Source organism: Haliotis cracherodii, unplaced genomic scaffold, assembly GCF_022045235.1.
Source record: "Haliotis cracherodii isolate W230 unplaced genomic scaffold, xgHalCrac1.p SCAF_11, whole genome shotgun sequence".
NCBI lineage: Eukaryota > Metazoa > Mollusca > Gastropoda > Lepetellida > Haliotidae > Haliotis > Haliotis cracherodii.
Window position 1 is genome coordinate 38,417,962 of NW_027266266.1, and position 20,074 is coordinate 38,438,035.

At 40.4% G+C, this 20,074-nt stretch overlaps 2 protein-coding genes across 2 annotated transcripts in view; one reads left to right on the forward strand and one right to left on the reverse strand.

Annotated features, from left to right (window-relative positions):
* The first annotated feature begins 512 nt into the window (after nt 1–512).
* On the forward strand, nt 513–12,879 carry LOC139455755 (enolase-phosphatase E1-like). The gene is made up of 4 exons (XM_071237299.1): nt 513–775; nt 2,571–2,749; nt 9,953–11,770; nt 11,871–12,879. Exons 2-4 carry the CDS (start codon nt 2,626–2,628, stop codon nt 11,906–11,908), a joined length of 1,980 nt encoding a protein of 659 aa, XP_071093400.1. The 5' UTR covers nt 513–775; nt 2,571–2,625; the 3' UTR covers nt 11,909–12,879.
* Nucleotides 12,880–13,748: 869 nt separating this feature from the next.
* The window catches only part of LOC139456473 (matrix metalloproteinase-17-like), a 47,711-nt gene continuing 41,385 nt past the window's right edge, over nt 13,749–20,074 (reverse strand). Inside the window, exons 7-9 of the mRNA XM_071238205.1 lie at nt 19,795–19,936; nt 18,807–19,079; nt 13,749–18,133 (exon numbers count right to left, since the gene is read on the reverse strand). Coding sequence (XP_071094306.1) covers nt 17,907–18,133; nt 18,807–19,079; nt 19,795–19,936 — 642 coding nt within the window. The 3' untranslated portion in view covers nt 13,749–17,906. The remainder of the gene's footprint in view (nt 18,134–18,806; nt 19,080–19,794; nt 19,937–20,074) is intronic.

Consider the following 20,074-nt stretch of genomic DNA (forward strand, 5'->3'; position numbering starts at 1 on the left):
CTCTTTTTTCATTATAAACGGGTGTTGGGGCAGCCTAGTGGTTAAGACGTTCGCTCGACACGCCGAAGACCCGGGTTCGATTCCCGACAAGGGTAAAATGTGTGAAGCGCATTTCAGGTGTTCCCCGCCTTGATATTGCTGGATTATCGCTAACAGCGGCGTAAAACCATAGTCACCTACACTCCATTATAAACAAAACTGATTGCCATAATATGTCAAGCGTATGTTTAAATACATTGACATATCTGATTAGCCCGATCAAATGTTAAGGCGTATATAACCTGCGCATGGGTTGTGTCAAAGTGTGTATTGTGCTGTTGGGAAACATTTCTAACACTCGCCATTCCTTTATCAATTTGACAAGATTCTCTACATGTCACGCCTTTTTATTCGATATAACGCCATAGCAAGGCTAGACGATCGCTTCGAAGCGAACACAATACCTGTGATGATAAGACCTATATATACTGCGCACCCCCTTTTATTGAATAGTATTTTAGGCATTGCCATACACGCAACCACCTGCGGCCAACTGTTACGATCTCCGCTCATAGATCGTATCGCTGTAAACGCGAATATACCACAACAATGGCGGCTAGTCCCACATTACCTGTGTTAGTACGCTGTCACACACACAGTGTGTGATCCAGACGTCGGTGGTGCAGGGCAAATACTAGCGTTCACTCATTGCTACCTATTCGTGTGAGACCGGTGCTTGAAGCTAGGATACGTGTTCTTCTTATACTTCTTATGGAGATTTCCCCAACGAGCTGAGGTATGTGTCGCTGATATTTAGTTCAGTGGTTAGAGCTGTTTCCTATTGAATATTTGACATTTTAATCTGTGACAGCTTGGTGACAATGACCACCGTGCCTGGAAACTTGTTTAAACGATTTATTTGTACGCCATTGTCGGGCTGACATGTTACCTACAAAAAAGATGGTCATACTGACATATGGCCAGAGGAGTGAACACTACGAGTATATGAATTAACATATTTGAGTAGATTCGAATATACACTACACATTATATAATATACACGACATATCAGGTTTATATAATACGCAGTACGACTGACATTGAGATCGACCGAAATCAATATTCCATTACCAGTGGGACAAATATAGCATAGCACTATAGAATATAGTTGTGATTCATGTGCAGGGAGTGTAATGCGTGTCTACGCACTAATATTTCTACAACGCCCTTTGAAATTATTTAATGCCTGTCGTATGACGTGTTGAGATTCATGTAACATTAACACATATTTAGTTGTCATTTCTTGCAGAGATTTTAAAAACTGAAGTACAAAGTATGTGAATAAAAAAAGGAAGATATTAAAAATGTAGGCAGGAATGCTTTGTCATTGCGAGGGAGGCTTATATTAAACCGGGTGAAGGTGTGTAATCGTACTGTATACAATGTGGATAGAGAGCATGAGGGTGTGGGGTGTGGTCGGCAAGGAGGCTATGTATGTCGGCCTCTATTTATGCCTACATTTAGACCTGGGGGAAGAATACCACATTACGACCAATATAAGTATGCCAAACGTGACACTATATGAACGTAGTTAAAGCTTTCACACAACATGTGTTCAGGGTATTTGATAAAGGTCTCCAGCACAGCACGTCTTTAGAGGTGACTTATAGATCGGGTAGGTGTGTGGGGGGGGGGGGGGGGGGGGGGGGGGGGGGACAGACTGGGAGACTTGGTCCATTGCATGTCATTGTGTCCTAATTGCTCATGATGGAAATCACTGGGTTGCCTGGACCAGATTATATAGATTGAGTATTGCTGAGTAAGGCATTAAATATCAAACAAAACGGAAAGGTTTAACACTGTATCAGCCTAGGCATGCCTTGTGAGCAACTCTGTAATTGTTGAGTATGCAAGTCATGAATAGGAAAAGAACAGAAATACGTTTGCAAATATGAATGGATCTATACGCGTATTTTGATTATATGACATCAGTCAACGTGTTTATATTTAATGTATGTAATTATTGTTAAAGTGGGACAATTATATGTATTGTTGATGATGCAGAACTGGACGTTTGAGTGCCAATTTGTCATGCATTTCGTCTATCTAACCATCACTCATTCCTGCAACAGTGCCTAAACGTAATCTGGGGCTTGGTCATTTTGTGTAAAAATAAATTGGCTTTATGAAGGCTGGGTTAAGAAATGCATTTGCAACCCTAACTATGTGTGAAAAAGCTATATTTATTGATTTTCTAAGATAAAATGTTTACGATACCCTTGAGCAGTTGTGTATAATGAAAACAAAATGTTTTTTAAAAGTTGTAAATCAAATTGTATTTAAACAATCAAACCACGTAGAAGTAATCTTTCAGTGCTGACTAAGCGCCTGAACTGTTCAATTGTTGGATATAATATTGGTAACTTAAGATTAATATTTGAAAATCAAACACATGATAAAATTAACTGAGAGGTATAGATTACTTGGCCCCTCGGTAAATAACTTTAGTGTGTACTTAGCTTAAGGAAACACCTTTTTCTGTCAGTAAACAAAATACGAAACATCCTTTGAATGTATTTATCTTATTTCAGTTTCAGTTTTAAATGTGGAATATTTTGGTCGTGTCCTGTAAACTCGACGTCGACGATGTCGCGAAGTATCTTAAAGAAGTCTTCTCCGATGCGCGTTCCACGAGACGACGTTCAGGAAAAGACAAAGGAGGAAGAAACGAAGTCAGAGGAGAAACCATGTCAGTCTGCCAGGGAAGAAGGTAATTGTTGGACGAACACGCCGCGGTCCTAATGTAGACATATTTGACATATGACTATCCAGTAATGTTGTTAATTTATAAACAACAGCTCCGCATATTACGAATTCCACTCAAAGGACCTCCAATTAGTATGCATCTGAGTCAGTATAGTTTTACGCCGTTTCAGCAATATTCGAGTAATATCACCGTGGAAGAATACCAAGAACGAGTTTCAGACTTTATGCTCATTTTAGGGATCAAACTGGGTATTGGACTTGAAGAGCGGAGACTTTCACTACTGTGCTAAGCAAGCGTTCTCTTTAATCTCCACTTCGTTAAATTAAATGAACAGGTATGCTAACCATGAACCCGGGGGTATTGTTTTTGTTCAGTCGTCTATTCGCTATATTTGTGTTCATTCCACTATGAGTGAGTGGGTGATTGAGTATGGTTTTACGACGCTTTTAGCACTATTCAAAAGATTCCATGGCAGGGGACACCAAGTAAAATAGTAACATTTTTTGTAACCCGAACTACATACGTCACGGAAAACCCAGGTTAACCAGCTTATGTATAGAGACCATAACAACCTAGTGTTTAAATTAATGAACGTTCTGTACGACTGTTTGACTGTGCCTGACATTTTGTATAAAATAATGCATTTAAAGATATATATATCTACAACTAATTTTAAAGAATTTCAATCTTACAAAAACACCCCTTCGCCTAAACGATACATTACGTTTTATAGTTTTGTAATATTCAGACATCTTCAAAAATATGCACATAATCTACATAAAACGTAATAACAGTCGTCGTGAAAAAGAGACAAGATTATAAATTCAGATTTCCTTTTGACGTGAAAATTTATCATTTATGTGTGTCTATGACGTCATGATGTCAAACCTATGACCTCGTCTGACCCCGGTTTTAAGTGTGTAAACACACCGCCCTTCGTGTTAATCTGCGGCGAGATTTATTGCTGCAGGTTGATCTATCCGAGTCAGACTATCGATCTGCGGCTCATTGCTATCAATGGCTGGTTTAAGGATATGCGTTTGTACGAGAAGGGCCAGCACAGCATTCAACCTTGCTTCACCCCACATAACACTTGGGTTATATGGCTTCTGCTTGCATACTTACTGGTGGCTAAACAAATCAAATGGTAATTCTAACATAATATATAAGGGATTGACAGTAAATTTAAATCGATCTGTATTTTATTTACAAACATTTTAAAAACCTTTTTGTAACCGGTGCCGTTTGAATAGTTTTAACTGTCATGCGCTATCTAATCTTTAAACATTTGAATCCAAACCACAGATGTAAATACTACAAGGTAATTGCATGATAAATGAATGTACTGGATGCAAAATCAGTCGACAGGGCTTTAGAATTGTTAAAACAAAATCTAATAAACATTTGATATTTGCATTTAATTTGAAATGTAATTAAACTAGCATTCAACTATATTTTAGTTCTGTTGAAACGTATTTGAGTTTGTGAACATCCTGAACCATCCTGTATGGACTTATCACATCCGGTATGACAAACCAAGGCTTACTCCACAAGGTAACCATGCCTCCCAAAACATATTTGAAGGAATAACATAAACTAAATATGGTAATTTGGAAACAATATGAAATGAAACAAAAACGTTACAGAATTCAACATAACATGTTGAATAAATACACACAGTGATCAAAAATGCGACTTGGGAACGATGCATATAGGCTTCAAAATTAGCAATGCTTCGAGACAGTCGGAGATTCGACTGTGTAGAGAAGTACATCAAACGCCTGATAGCACTGAACAGGACATGCACGATCGATTAAATACGCCCACCAATTTTTTATCATTCAGCATATGAGGAACGTGAAGTGTTTCCTTGCCGACCTTTCGCTAGACCCTACATTGTTGTATCCCAAGTAGACTAACATGTAGTTTTTTAAATCATTTGTTAAACTAAAAATATATGTTTGTTTGTTGTTTAACGCGCTCTCAGAAAAACAATATTTATGAATGCTCCTTTCCAATACAGATTGGTTTGAACATTTGAACAATTTCATAAATGTTTTCGGACACATTTGATCGGCATTATATCCTACACTGGAATTTATATAATTATATATATGGGGGCACGGGTGGCCCAGTCGTCTAAAGCGCCGCTATTCGCTGTGCAGAGTTGCGTCCCTTGGGCATGCCAGAAACCTGGGTTCGAATCCCGGTTCGCCCCGATTATGTTCCTAGGTTTGTCAGAACCATACCCGTGCTCGTGGGTTTCACCGAAGTGTTAAATGTCTGGGACCTGCATCACTTCGGGCTTTCCTCCCACATTAAGCTGACACGCCGTGATATAACTGGAATAATGTTAAAAGCGGCGTTAAACCCAACATGCTCACTCATTCTGTATATATCTAGGGCTAGGTAGACTTGCCAATCTATCATCCAGTCAGGTCCTGCTTGCAGATATTCAGCATTCCCGGTGCTGGACTACCCACGGTTGGTCATAGTCAACTTTAACACACCCACGCATACAGACAGACGCACGTAACACAACACATGCATGAATATCAGCTTATCAGCGAGTTGACTTCAATGTGACACTAGGTCACTATGCGGTAGACTCGAGAAGGACGTGATATGGAACGAGGTTTATGGTTGTTGTGTATACCTAGCTACACGCCCGAGACATTTCAAGCCTGATAATAAACCAGCATAGCTGGGTCACAGTGAGCTAGGTACAGTGTACGACTGAGACCAGGTATTTGTGTAAATAAGTGCGTTTTTTACTGTATTGACTCTCGACGTATAGTCACAGTGTTGGCAGTGTTGGAGGCGTGCACGATCAGTACAGAACACCTCGGGGAGTGCCACATGATTATACTGTTGCGACTGCAGTGAATTTCGATTAACGATTGTAGCAGTGGGAGACATCAGTGTTGTGTTGTATTCCCTGTGGTATTGACGTTAAATATAGGTTTTAATTCTCCCGTCGCGCATGATAGGCTTCTTTGAGTGTACTGCGTTTAACCCACAATGGTCGATCAACATGGACCGGATACTGTGTTGATGTACTTGCACTAAAGGGTTTTGTCACTTTTATTTGCGGAATAGGATTACTGTACACTGTTCTGTACACTGTACATGTACACTCTCTCTTCCACTGATTTACCCACCTGAACAAGAACAAAGGCGACCTGTGATACCATCTGTTTCATGTTAAATCTATGCATAAAGATTGAGAGACCAAAAACGCTCCATGAGACTCTTTGACAAGGAGGATGACTTCAACTCTCCAATAATCAATTTTCACTTTATGTCGAGTAATATTCAAGCAGCTCCAGCCTTTGGTGTCTACATTTCACAACGTATGAGGAAGCTCTTTCTACAAAGAGCGTCATACGACACTTGCTGAAAAGAAGTTTAATCAATGTTACAACATTCAAAGCCTTAGTACTGCTTTCAAAAAGTGACAAAGATGTATCAGTGATGAAAAATATGTCCCATGCAATTCTTCATTTTGGCTTGTACCGTGATTTTACAGGTGAGTAGTTGACTCGCCGTTGCGCGTGTTTGTAACAGGATACGCTCATCCATTCGCACACACCTGGTCTCATCACTATTTCATAGTGATTCATTTACATGCTCATGATATAGTCGGCTCTGATTTCAGCAGTGGGTTTTTTAATATGGAAAGGTTTTGTCGCTTTCACACACCGTATTCATCCGAAAACCCTATTTTTTCGACAAATTTTTGTAAATTCAGTCAATGGTTGTTATCGCTACACATATACAAGTGACATTACCCTATGTGTGTGATTCTTTAATCCAGACACTTGTTATTCCTGATGAATATACAGGGAACACTGAATCACTGATCATTAAGGCTGCATATTCAACATTGTAAAAAGTCAAATTTGTATATAAGCCCGTTTGTCTGTTAGTATTGTGCCTTGTTCCCACAATACACAGGCCCTTTTTGTTGCAGCTATCTTTGGTATACCTAGAAGAGTGAGTGAGTGAGTTTGGTTTTACGCCGCTTTTAGCAATATTCCAGCCATATCACGGCAGGGGACACCAGAAATGGATTTCACACATTGTACCCATGTCGCGATTCGAACCCAGGTCTTCGGCGTGACGAGCGAACGCTTTAACCACTAGGCTACCCGACCGCCCCTATACCTAGAAGAGGAATGATTAACTATGATGTTGAAACCCGGGTTCACCGTCCGTCTATTAATTAGTGAATTATAGATTTGTAAAAAAAGAAATAATAATTGGGAAAGGAAACTTGAAAAAATATACACCTGGAGACAAACTTCTTACAACCCTTCTTTATTTTCATATATTCTTTCGTGTATCTTTGAAAAATGTCCATAGACGCCATTTATCTCATTTTGATATATGTTTCATATACCACCTTAACCTGCTGACAATGTTGGTGACCCGTGAAGGTGCGGGGTGGAATAGGTCTTCAGCAACCCATGCTTGCCGTAAAAGGCGACAATGCTTGTCGTAAAAGGCGACTAACGGGATCGGGTGGTCAGGCTCGCTGACTTGGTTGATGCATGTCATCGATCCCAATTGCGTGGATCGATTCTCATGATGTCAATGACTGGATTGTGTGGTCCAGCCCGATTATTTACAGACCGCTGTCATATAGCTGGAATATGTCTGCGGCGTTAAACAAACAAACAATGTTGGTGCAAAAACAATTTCTATTCCTCCAGTAGGGGTCACATCATATGACGCACAAAAGCAGATGAATCAACTGAACATGTAGTCGAATAATTATTGCACCGGTACAGTTACAATGCATGGCATTAGATAATCGTGTTTGTTTGTGGTTATTCTGTCTGGAAATGAACATGTAACATCAAAATATTAAGACAGGATACCATTTTGTTAATGTGGGCTATTTCATATGAAAATGTAAAGAAAGCTTTTCTCCGGGTGTATACGTGCCGATAACATTTACGTAAGTGCTCGTTCATTCAGCACATAAACCTGTAAAAACCATTAGAAATCTCTAAATTACTATGTATTTCCACAGCAACTGCATTTGCTTAATTCGTTTCCTGTATTAATTGACGGAATAACACATCTGTTTTTGCTTACAATGTGCCATATTCATATTGAAAGACGGAAACCAAAATCGATTATCCCCTGCCATGGTTTAAACAGTGTTCTATGGCAAAATGTATTTAACTCTATCAGTAGCGTCCTTGGTTTGTTTGCACCATATTATATCACTAAGTATCTGGCAACATGTTCAAGCACATAGTGTTCTTTCAAAGTCATTTATCATTATGATATCAATTTCATGGGAATATATTTCGAAATTATCAGTTCGGGATATGTGAAAATAAAGAAGTGGTTCTGGAACATTATTTCCAGGTATACATGTTCCTGGTTACCTGAGGAAGAATAGAATGTCTAACTAAACGCATGGTTTAATCACAGAATACATAACAACGAATATTGTTAGTGGTAAAAAGAAAGTTTTCATCTGAAAAATGGATTTGACAAAATAAGATACAAACTTTATCAAAACGTTACTAGACTGAATACAGTCGCCGAAACAGTGTAAACTTGAGTTCTAAAAGGCAACTATGACACCCGTATCAAATACCTCACCATCGATCGAATAACTATTTCCTGTTTGTTTTAATTTTAGCCACCAACATTTCTTTCTTTTTCCCGGCAGTTAATTATATGGCCGGTGGAACTTAATACAAAATACTAATGCTGTTCTCGAGTGGCGATTGGGTATCCTTGTGGATACGACATTGGCTCGTCGTGCCGAAGGTCTGGTTCAATTCCCAACAATGTATGACACACATTTCTGGTTTTCCTGCCAAAAACATCTGGACTAGAGGCTAAAAGCGTCGAAAACACACACTCACGTACTGCTCTCTCGAGCAATGAATTGGTTCCTCGTAAACTGCAGTTAAGTCTAGATTTCATGTAGGTTTGTATTATTATTATTATCATCATCATCATTATTATTATTATTATTATTATTATTATTATTATTATTATTATTATTATCTTTTACAGATTAAAATTTTTAAAAATGCAGCAAAGAGGGTTTGGCTGATCCTGGCACAGTCAGGCTGGTTAGGCTCATCATCAGCTCAGGGCCCTTGCCCTATATACACGCAGCCCAGACAGCGAATGGGACTTCTTCCAGGCTGCGCTGCCTAGTCAAACCCACCCAATACTTTTCGGAGAATGTGAAGACTCCCCGACACTGCAGCCTTCTGCATTACCCAGATTGTCAGAAGGGCTGTATTCCTGGTAGCAAACCCGGGTACTCTCCCAATATCAGTTATCAGATTGGGAGGTACCAAACTGAGGCACCGAGAACAATGGGGAGTCGCACAACTTGGTACTTGGGATGCAAGCGTGACATTTCGAAAGCTAGGTCCGCATATTTGCCATGTTTTCCTCATCCACTGACAATATGTTGGACAGTCTCATTGAATTCATTACATAATCTTTTAATTACATTTTGATGCAAAATCACACATTGACGGTTTTGGCTGGGAAGTGACTAGTCCTGAGCAGCAAACAGAAAGCCTTCTGTTTCACTTTTCAGGCCAGGCGACTTCATTCAAGCGAAGGACTATGTGGGGTTGTAGCTGTCCTCAACACATGCACGTAAACTCGAATGAGTGGTCGTTCGGATAGCCTCTCATTAAGTCTGGGCCGATTTGATATGGCATTTCGCTAGGTTGACACTCAATTCTGTACCGTCCTGCAGTACAGAACCAACAAAAATCAACATTGACATTGAGATTATGTCCCACATCTTTGGCTGATGTGAGAAAACTGTGGATTGCCTTGTTTTCATCATGAGTCTTGACATAAGTAGTAGTAGTAATAGTAGTAGTAAATAGTAGTAGGGAGTTAGTCTGTCTTACAGACCCTGATACAAATATATATCAAATACAGCCCATGCAAGTCTATAATGTTTGGCAAGTCTAGATCACTGCAGTATCAATGAAAATGAAGAGAGTCACTGGGCTCCTTTTTATTACATTTTTATTAAGATAACTGTTTTTGTATGTACGATATGTTCATTTCAGAGACTAGATGTTAGTCTAGTAGGGAGTGTTTGTGTTATATATGAATATTGGTTTAATAAAGGTGTGACATTAAAGGTGTTCAATATTTTACCAAAATAAACTCAATGTGATACTTCTTCCTGTCTTTCAGCTGAGGCAGCAGCATCAATACCAGATCCTGGTTTCAGCAGCGAGAGCAGGAAAGATGAACCCAAAAAGCCATTCAAGAACAAGAATCTGAAGGCAAAAGACTCCATGAGGCTGTCAAGTAACAGACTGGGTTCATCACCGAGATCCAGATTCTTGCAAAAGCGAAAGGAATCTAGTAGTTCACCCCGCTTGCTGAAAATAAAAGAAGGCGAAAACACTTTCACTTTTCCGGAATCAGCGAGTGTAAATTCTACAAAAGTATCGGGTGATGCCCCAGGGAAGGATACTGGAGATAGAACGTCTGGAAAGGATATTTTACAGAGAACTCTGAAAGAGAGTTCCCTAGAGAGAACGCTCGGGGTGGATGCTGTACACAGAAAGGATACTGTAGACAGAACGTCCAGGGAGAATGCTGTAGACAGAACGGTCAGGGAGAATACTGTAGACAGAACGGTCAGGGAGAATACTGTAGACAGCACGTCCAGAAAGGATACTGTAGACAGCACGTCCAGAGAAGATACTGTAGACAGAACGTTCAGAGAGGATACTGTAGACAGCACGTCCAGGGAGGATACTGTAGACAGCACGTCCAGGGAGGATATTGTAGACAGCACGTCCAGGGAGGATACTGTAGACAGCACGTCCAGGGAGGATACTGTAGACAGAACGCCCAGGGAGGATATTGTAGAAAGAACGTCCAGGGGGGATATTGTACATATCACGTCTGGTACGGATATTGAAGACAAAACCTCCTGGGAGTATACTGCACACAGACCTAGTAGATCTGATCAGTCTGGTCATGTCCATGTTCCCGTACATTTGGAGAAGAATAGAAAAGCAAACCCTCACTTGCATACGAGGATCGATTCAGCAGTCACAAAGTCTCCCAATATCGCATCTGATGTCATACCAGACAAATCCCAGATTGAAGAGCAGAAGGTGGATGCTGCTCTTGGTGGAGGGGGTACAGGCAACGAGGTGTTCATAAGAAAGAGTCAAGATGTTGTGGCTGAAGATCAAGACAGATCAACACATGGAGACCTGGCTGGTGGTCCTCGTGATCTGTGTGAAGTGGATATCCCTGACAGTATAGTTTGTGAATCAGACAACTCTAGTCATGTCGAATCTGGGAAATATCTGAAAGATACCATGGGGGTGCACGCTGTGCCATCGACATGTCCTAGTCCTAGAGATAAGATAGACGTGGAAGTTTTGCCAACATATGATCCTAGTCCAGCTCATACTTTAGATGTACAAGATAGACCAGCAGTAGATCCAAGTCCTACAGATAATGAAAATGTGCCTGATTTGGTAATAGCTGGCCCTACGACTGACAGTATTGTAGGAGATTTGCCAAAAGTAGACATTAATCCTCAGGCTACTTTAAACGAGCAACATATAGATAATGTTGAAGGTTTGTTAGCGGGTGTTTCAATTCCAAAAGAGACTGTCGAAGTGCCAGATGATCCATCGACAGTCCCCAGTCCCTCAGATACTGAAGAGGTTCAAGTGCTTCCAACGACAGTTCCCATTTCCCAAGATACTGAAGAAGTGCAGGTGTTTCCAACCCTAGATCCAATTCCGAAAGATGCTGTAGAAGAGGAGGATCAGTCACAAACAGACCCTACTTCTGAAAACTCATCTGGCGATGTTAATAATTTACATAAAGGAACGGACAGATGTTGTTACAAACATGATAGAATTTCAGACACATCGTTTCGTATGGATATGGACAAAGGTGTATCTGAAGAGTCAGAAGTGGAACGATCCCAGCACGGTGAATGTAATATGGACCACGGTAAAGCTGCCCACAATAACGGTAGGTAATGATCCTTAATACTACGACAACAATCCGTAACCCTCATCCCGTTACAACCGGATCATTCTCACCTTAATTGTGTTCTGTGCTTTGTTTTCAGACGTGTGGTCATTCTCCGACGATGAGAGCCTTGTTTGAAAGTCATGGAGCCAGGAAATCAACTTTCCGCTTCATTTACATTCCGATATTCCTCTTTCCAGAATTCTTTGTTATTCTTCACTTTATCCATGTTTGTCTAAATGAGGATTTGCTGCTATATATTTGATAAACAGCTTTGACAGCGACAATTGGCCTTATGGCCTACGGAATACATGTATCTCGTCTATCAAATTTTGGAATTGTGTGTTAATAAATAATACGTGTATTTCCACCATGCTAGAAATATACCGTCCAAGAACGCTATCATTTGGCGTGTTTAACCGAACTAAGGATATACAATGAGATGATAGTTTTGAATTTTACGGTAGCCTCACCGCGGGTGGATACCTCATAATTTAATTTGGAACCGGGCGCTTTAGCGCAAGGTTTTAAATGTAAATATTACATACCTCAAACCTGATTTTAATGGTATTTTGACCAATCAGAATCAAGCATTCTTCAGTGACATGGTAGATTTTACAGTATGGGTAACATTTCTACGTCTGTACTACTCAAACCGAATTACCGACCACCCGATTCTTTCATATTACTGTGACAGGCCATGACAGATTACCTATCGTAAAATGAAAGAATCGCGTGGTCCTTAACCTTTTTTGGGTAGTATAGATTTATCATCTCCCAGAATGTAGGATAGATGATAATATTTTAGAACAGCTGTCTGATCTTTAACAGGAGACCCCTGTGGGTTTTTTTGTAAAAAGATAGATGTTTTGTGTTTTAGTAAAAGACATCATTGCATTGCATACGTTCCTGGCATCAGAGAGTGTAAATGTGAACAAACATTGATCTTTTGTCGTGCTTAGTATCATTCACCTTGTTCCTGCTTTTGAGTGGTCCCGTTATGTTAGTGATTAGTATCAGTATCATACTGTCCCGACGCTGTTGTGAATTTAATCAAGAAAACTTAAATATAATAAACCTTTGTGAAATGTGACATACGTTTCATAGATCACGCCGATATAAGTCTTTGACCTCTCAGCATGCACCCACGGGTCTTTTGGGCGATTCATCAGCATCCTTCGACACGCAGTAATAAGCGGCATTCAACCCGACCCACCCACTCTCTCCCAACAGGCACCCCAACTGTCTGTCCATTGTGTAGACTGACTTCCCAGTGAGGACACCCGGCAGGGTTAGAACCAGGAACCAGCTAAGTTCAAACTGGGGTGGATGGCGAATTTGAACGAACTGGGTTATGCCAGGAACAGCATCCTTCGGCTGTGACGTGCCTTATCGGGTTTAACCTACCCAAAACGTCGTGGATCGTTGCTCAAACTATCGTTCACTATCGTGTCCAGAGCCATATGCCATAAGGCGGTCGTAGCGCTATGACTGTCGTAAGTCTATGTTAAAATATGGGAGTTACGATCTCCTTAGCGAAAAGATCGCTTTATGGGACGGGGTCCAGGTTCCGTCAACTAGGTTAAGTATTGCTGTCTGGCCCAAACCGCATCACTCACTCACACTTACTCATGACCACACTACGAGACCCGTGAAGATTCCGGGGTAGAATAGGTCTTCAGCAACCCATACTTGCCGTAAAAGGCGACAATGCTTGTCGTAAAAGGCGGTTAATGGGATCGGGTGGTCAGGCTCGCTGACTTGGTTGATACATGTCATCGATCCCAACTGCGTGGATCGATGGTCATGATGTCAATCACTGGATTGTCTTGTCTCGATTCTCTACAGACCGCCGTCATATAGCTGGAATATTGCTGAGTGCGGCGTTAAACAACAAACCAAACTACGAGAATTCAGTCAAGCTACTTGAAACAAATAGAAACACAGGGAATAAGTTTGACTAAACTTTATTTGCAGAGATGTGGCTTTCTGAACATAGTTCCAAGCAAGCTCAAAATACATCATCAAACAGCGAGTGTAGACACGACAGCACAATGCGAACCCGCCCTCAAGGGGAGATAACCGTGCTTCTTAGGGTGCATCCTCATGACATGATACAAATACATTCCAAGACAGCGTAACCAAGACTTACTTAGGCTTTACAAGAAACAAAAATAGTTACTTTACACTCACATTCAGGAAGTTTTCATATCTACATACTGTCACACGCATGTGCCATAGCAAGCGTCAACGTACCGCACTTGATCGATTCAGTTATATAAAACAAATCGCGAAAAACCTTATTACTTAATATAAGTATTATTCATGTATACTGTTGACAAAATATAATGGAACGGATGTAAAGAAGAACATGGTTTTACATATTCGCACGTCCCAAACATTGTTCAACAACACACCAGGGAAAACACATCCAATCTGGTTCATTTGTATTATTGATATTGTATACAACAGTGGAGATGCTCCTTCCATGCTGTTAAGCGTTCCTTTATTTTAATCCATCAGTATATACGCTTACTCCTTAAGATTACAATCGAAGAGCTAATGACCCCTTACTGCGCTCTACACTCACTAGATATGACGTAATCCAATTAATGAATACATCGTACATCAAGTGCACAGTTACATTAGAAGGAGTGCGGCAGTAGTAATATTATAGTGTAAAAGAATGGTCTCTACTACTGTGGAATGCTTCAGGCCGCTCCTGGATTTCCCACCCAGAACTCAGACAGACTTACTCAGGAATTGGTTCTTGCTCTTCAACAATATCGTTTCAGGCACCAACTAAAGGAACGTCTAACACTATATTGGATACCGCACTCGCACATGTGTTGCAGTAACACACTATTAACATTGTGTCTTGATAAACATAGCAAACACTCACACGACTGTGTGTGACATCCTCAACAAAAAGCACCATTATATCGTCACCAAGTCTAACACCGCGGGAGCTTACATGGAACTGGTTGCATACAGTGGGACCCCTCTAATCCAGAGAGTACACTTACCACTGAAACGTCTTCCGTGCTAATGGGTGACTCATTAAGGGACCGATCTTTTGGTGGGTCGGGGTGGATTGGGGATGATTTTTTATCGAAATATTCTTTCAGCTACAGCGTACAAAAAACGATTTTTTAAAAATAAAACTTTTTAGACTGAAAACCACCTTTCAACAATGTCATTCTTGTGGCAGGCAATTCTTTTTAAATTTCAAAATTAACAGCCTGAAGCATATTTTTTTAAAGAACCTTCGGTGACATTTTTTCTCTCCATAAAAATCCCCCAAACCAACATAAGAATTGAAATAGTCGGTCCCTAATGGGTGAGTGGTGTCCATTTGGACATAGATATTCCTCATAGGTATCGTCCGTGTGTGGAATTGACAGTTTATCAATATCCGGATTAAACAGGGTTCCAGTGTCTACAGTTCTAAGTCTATGTACTAGTATGAGCGTTGTGTGGGCTACGAAGGACGGTTTTGGGGGGAAATGAAAGCACATTATACGAATCGCTAGGCGGGTCTACATCAAAACTTATATATCTTGTATATATAATATATAAATGATAATCTCATCAGCACTGTGGCACTACATGTGAAAGATACATTCATACTAAAACCAATAAGTGATGCTTCATTTATAGCTTGCACCGGAACAGTTCGGAGACATCCTAAAATAAGCTACACCTTGGTCAGGTTATATTTATCATAACGTATATGTACGCATGTGTAATCACAGACTGGGTTCGGAGAGTACTACAGAAAATATGGACAGTGTACACATTCTCAAGCAACACGGTGAAAATGTGAATACATGTATTAACGTGACAGACGTGAAAAGATGCTGACGTACTCAAACGTCATTATGATTGTGATGAATATTTACAATACGTCATAAATGACGTTGCAGACTGAATATATGGAAATGGGGAATTATCGTCTTCAGAATGATAATAATAACTTAAGATCATGTTCTTCAGTCGTTCGTTTTAGAACCATCGTCAATAAAACATATGAGATAGAAAGGAATCTATTACCAAAAAGCCCAGTTTCTACCTTCACTTCAATGTAACTTTAAACCAAACACGATATTCCCACCAAGACCACCATCCTTTATTAAAATCGTAACGTCTGCGATAACAAACGTCTCATCTCCGAACAGCACCATTTCCAATAATACCCACACAAGTCCAATGGACACTTAAAGCTCGATCAGGCCGTTGGATTATTCCTCTCAAGCCCAATGTATAATCATATTTCGCTATTAATATTATCAACATCCCAGCGAATTTTAAATCAAACATAATCGCACAGCCCGTATAATCACCATCTCAAACACAAAATATAGACATACCCTTAAACCGTCTCTTCACAAAATATACTGTGTATTATTGTGTAACAGTTTTACACTATGAGAGTATTGCATCTATGGAGAGCAAGCTAGCTACTGAAATCGCAAACATCAGCACCATAGTTATACGGGAGGGCAGTGGGGACAAATACACAAAAAATCTACAAGTACACATTTGCTGGGATTCTTCCTAGTTTTTAAAATTGTAGAACGAAGTCCATCACCTGGATCACCATAAGCAATCCTCTTTGAAATTCAGTTGTTATTATTTTTTTACCTTTACAAAACATGCATCCGTTCTACAATTTTGGCACATAAAGATTACCGTATATTGAACAATGCAACACACACATACGATGAGTATTGCCCAGGTTACCACAGTCTACGGGAGACTAGAAAGAACATAATTGAGCAAAAACGAAATAGCGATATTCCTACAAACTGACTTGTCCGGGCAGTTGTGAATTTACAAAGACAGCTAGAGACATTCTAGTTTTCTATAATGCGCATACTACTAATATTTGGCCATATAAAAAAGTCAGTGTCACGAAATAACATTAATAGTATTTACCAATTATAATAACATCATTACTCCACAAACAAGCATCCACACTTGGAATATCACATAAGACCAGATTGAGTATTGCAATACGCATGCAGAAATAATGTTATAACGATAGATACTAAGCAAAGATGTATGAAGTAGATATGGTCAAGCTGGCACCATTGCTAAACGAAACACAACCTAGTGTCTATCATTAATTACATACACGATTATACGGTAGCTGTGGCGATGACGGTACATGGCAAGAAAAGGCGGACATATTTGTAACTAAAATAATCGCCTTTGTCTCCTGATATTCCTCCTGTTTTCATTGTTCCTGGCAGGATGCGATTGAGCCATTTCAGATGATCTTGAATAACATGTTGGATGGAAATGAGAATAAATTAGCCTGACGACAAAGAGGTGTGTGCCTCATTGATTGGCCTTATTTCTCCGTTTGGTCGGTGTAGTCGCCATGACGTCCCGGCAACGTCTTCAAAGTTGCCAACGTCTTACAGTAGACACACAGGTGGACACAGGACAACAGAACCCACAGAGAATGTTTTTACATATTCGTCATCCTTGACTTGTTTACCATGTTTTAAAAAATTATTAAAATCATCTAGCGGTAAGCTTGGCAGCTTCACCTTCATCATATATTTTTTTCAAAATTAAAAAACAACTTAATTTATGTTTCATTATTCTTGTTTTCATGCCGAAGATGTACAAATATCTACTGCACAGTTAGAGAATTAGAAACAGTGTGCATCCAATAACATTATATAAACTCTATTCTCTCTACTCCGAGAGGTATTGTGGATGCACACAGACCATCTCAATACCCTAGAAATCCGAAATGATTACAACGAGTACAACAAACAAAAGAATATTTCGGAACATTATGTACAAAAATGAAATAAATAAATATGACCATTACTTACATTATCTTATCAAGAATCAAATCAACACGAGTATTTTCTTAGTCTGGCTCTTAAGAGCCAATAAAATATGCATCCATCTTTCAATAACACAAAGAATCCAACAAGTGAAGATCTTCTGGCCAAACATCATAATACTGTATATTTAATGACAAATCTCAATATGGCCAAAATACTTCCTTGGTGACAGCAAATATAACGAAAGGCTAATTTGAGGTGCTATGATCTAAAGGCGACGTGTGAACTAACATACAATTACAACCGACAAGGCGTACAACTGCTCGCCACTAATGTGACTGATGATATAAGAAATATAAGCATGAGAGTATGAGGATCACGTGACCGGATATAGATGGTGCTGCGCCTTGGAATCTGTTCGGTAACGAATATTGAATTTGCGCTCCTGAGCATTTGAGCCAGTCTTTAGCTATGGATTTAGGATAGCCTCGTCGACCACGCATCTTCAAGTCATAGAACTCATAGTAATTCTGGCCTTGGAAGAAATACGTCTTTTCTGCAAGAATAAAAATGGCCATGTGTGAGAAAAAGGTTGGTGTCTTTTCTTTATGCAACGTTGCGTTTACATGTCGGCGGCAAACATCTAAATGAATTCGTTTGATATGAATTGAGATGACACAATTGAAAGAATGCAGCCATTGAAAGCATTCACTTGAATTAATGATGAGGTGAGGTGAAAGTGGATTTAACGTCACGTCCAAGATTATTGCACTTATATAGCGACGTGCATGCACGTGTGTATGTGTGGTTGCTTGTACTAGGCCGGACTAATGCCGATTTAAAGTGCTAGCTCACTGAGATACCATGCCGTAGTTTAACATGAATACCCCACTCGGAGACACAGTATACTGACTCCGCGCCAACCAGTCCTTGTTTTAGCCCCTTAATGCCGAGCGCCAGACAGTGTAACAACAAGTACCATAGGAGACTGATAAGGGGAGATAACTCGTTTCATAGCTCTAAAATGAGTATATATTGCACCCTGGTAGTCTCGAAGTTCCAAGGACAACATAATCTATTAGTTAATCGTAACTCGAGATAAAGGAAGTATGATTTCAGTTAAGACAGGGCATCGACATGATGTGTGTGTGCGCGTGCGGCGTGTGTGTGTTGGGAGGGGGCGAGGGTAGAAAGGCTCCACTGTGAAAGGGATTCTAGGTGACACTTACTGTCCCAGTACTGAAAGGCAGCGTCGATGGGGATAGGGATTCCGCGCCAGATGCTCATGTCGCGGGGGTAGTCGTACTCCACGTAGGTGTTGTTCTCGTCTAGTTTCCAGTACATGTCCCCGCTCACCAGGTATGTACGTTTATTGAACCCCCACACAAACACCGTGTCTATCTTCTTCACATCAGGGGGAATACCCAGCTCCGTGATCGGGCGGCCTTCCTTCGGGTAGCCCGCTTCAAGATAGTTGGCGTTGAACACCCAGTGTTTGTCACCTGAAGGAATAGAGAGGTGAATAGTGAAGCTAGTTTCGATAGTGTCTGAATACGCATTGTCCATATCGTATTGACTGAGTGAATATTATTTTACGCTGCTTTCGGCATATTTCACCAATACCTTGGCGGGTGCACCAAGAATCATTTCCAGGTGGGGAATAGAACCGGGCCTCTTGCGTGAGGAGCGGACGCATTCACCACTAGGCTACCCGACCGTCTCATAAAGCATTAAAGGCGCGTTTTGGTTACACAAATGTCAGTCTCGGTTGCCAGTCACCCATATATAGTATTAATATATATCCATATATATATATATATTAAAAGATGAAGTGAGGTGAAACGTTGCGTTATACTTTTGCAGCGACATACAGTCCTTGTTTTAGCCCCTTATGCCGAGCACCGACCACCGACCAACCGCCCTCAGGTCAGACGCACTATGCACTAGACCACGGAGGCGGTTACATCAACGGTAGAACGGCCACCAAGAAACAAGGCACAGACAAATACCAGTTTTGTGGACGGGTATGGTGCCTGGGTATTGTGGTGGTTACAGATCAGCGGATCCTGGCAAAAATACGCGCGGATCCTGGAAACGCAGACACGCAAGACGATACCGTAATTACCCTGGCTCTCTTGATCTCATTAACACCATTTCAACTCATGTTTTGTCTCCCTAATCATGTGGTTATTAAAAAGAGTTTGCTTCATGGCTTACCTGAGAAGAAGACTATTTTTCCGTCGGTTGGTCTTTCGTACAAAGCATCTATGTGATCTACTGACACTGGAAGCCCGTACCAGAACTTGTGTATGTGGACAGGGTCCCGTAGTATATGACGCGAATCCAAGCGCCAGAAAAACTGAAAATGAGGATATCCATTTATATGAATACATTATAGATCATAGCCAAACGTTTCAAGTCGTTGTGTGCTTGTTGTGAGAGTGGTGGATTTGGGTTAAAGTCCGTTTGAACAAATTGTCATCAAAGGGCGTGTCAA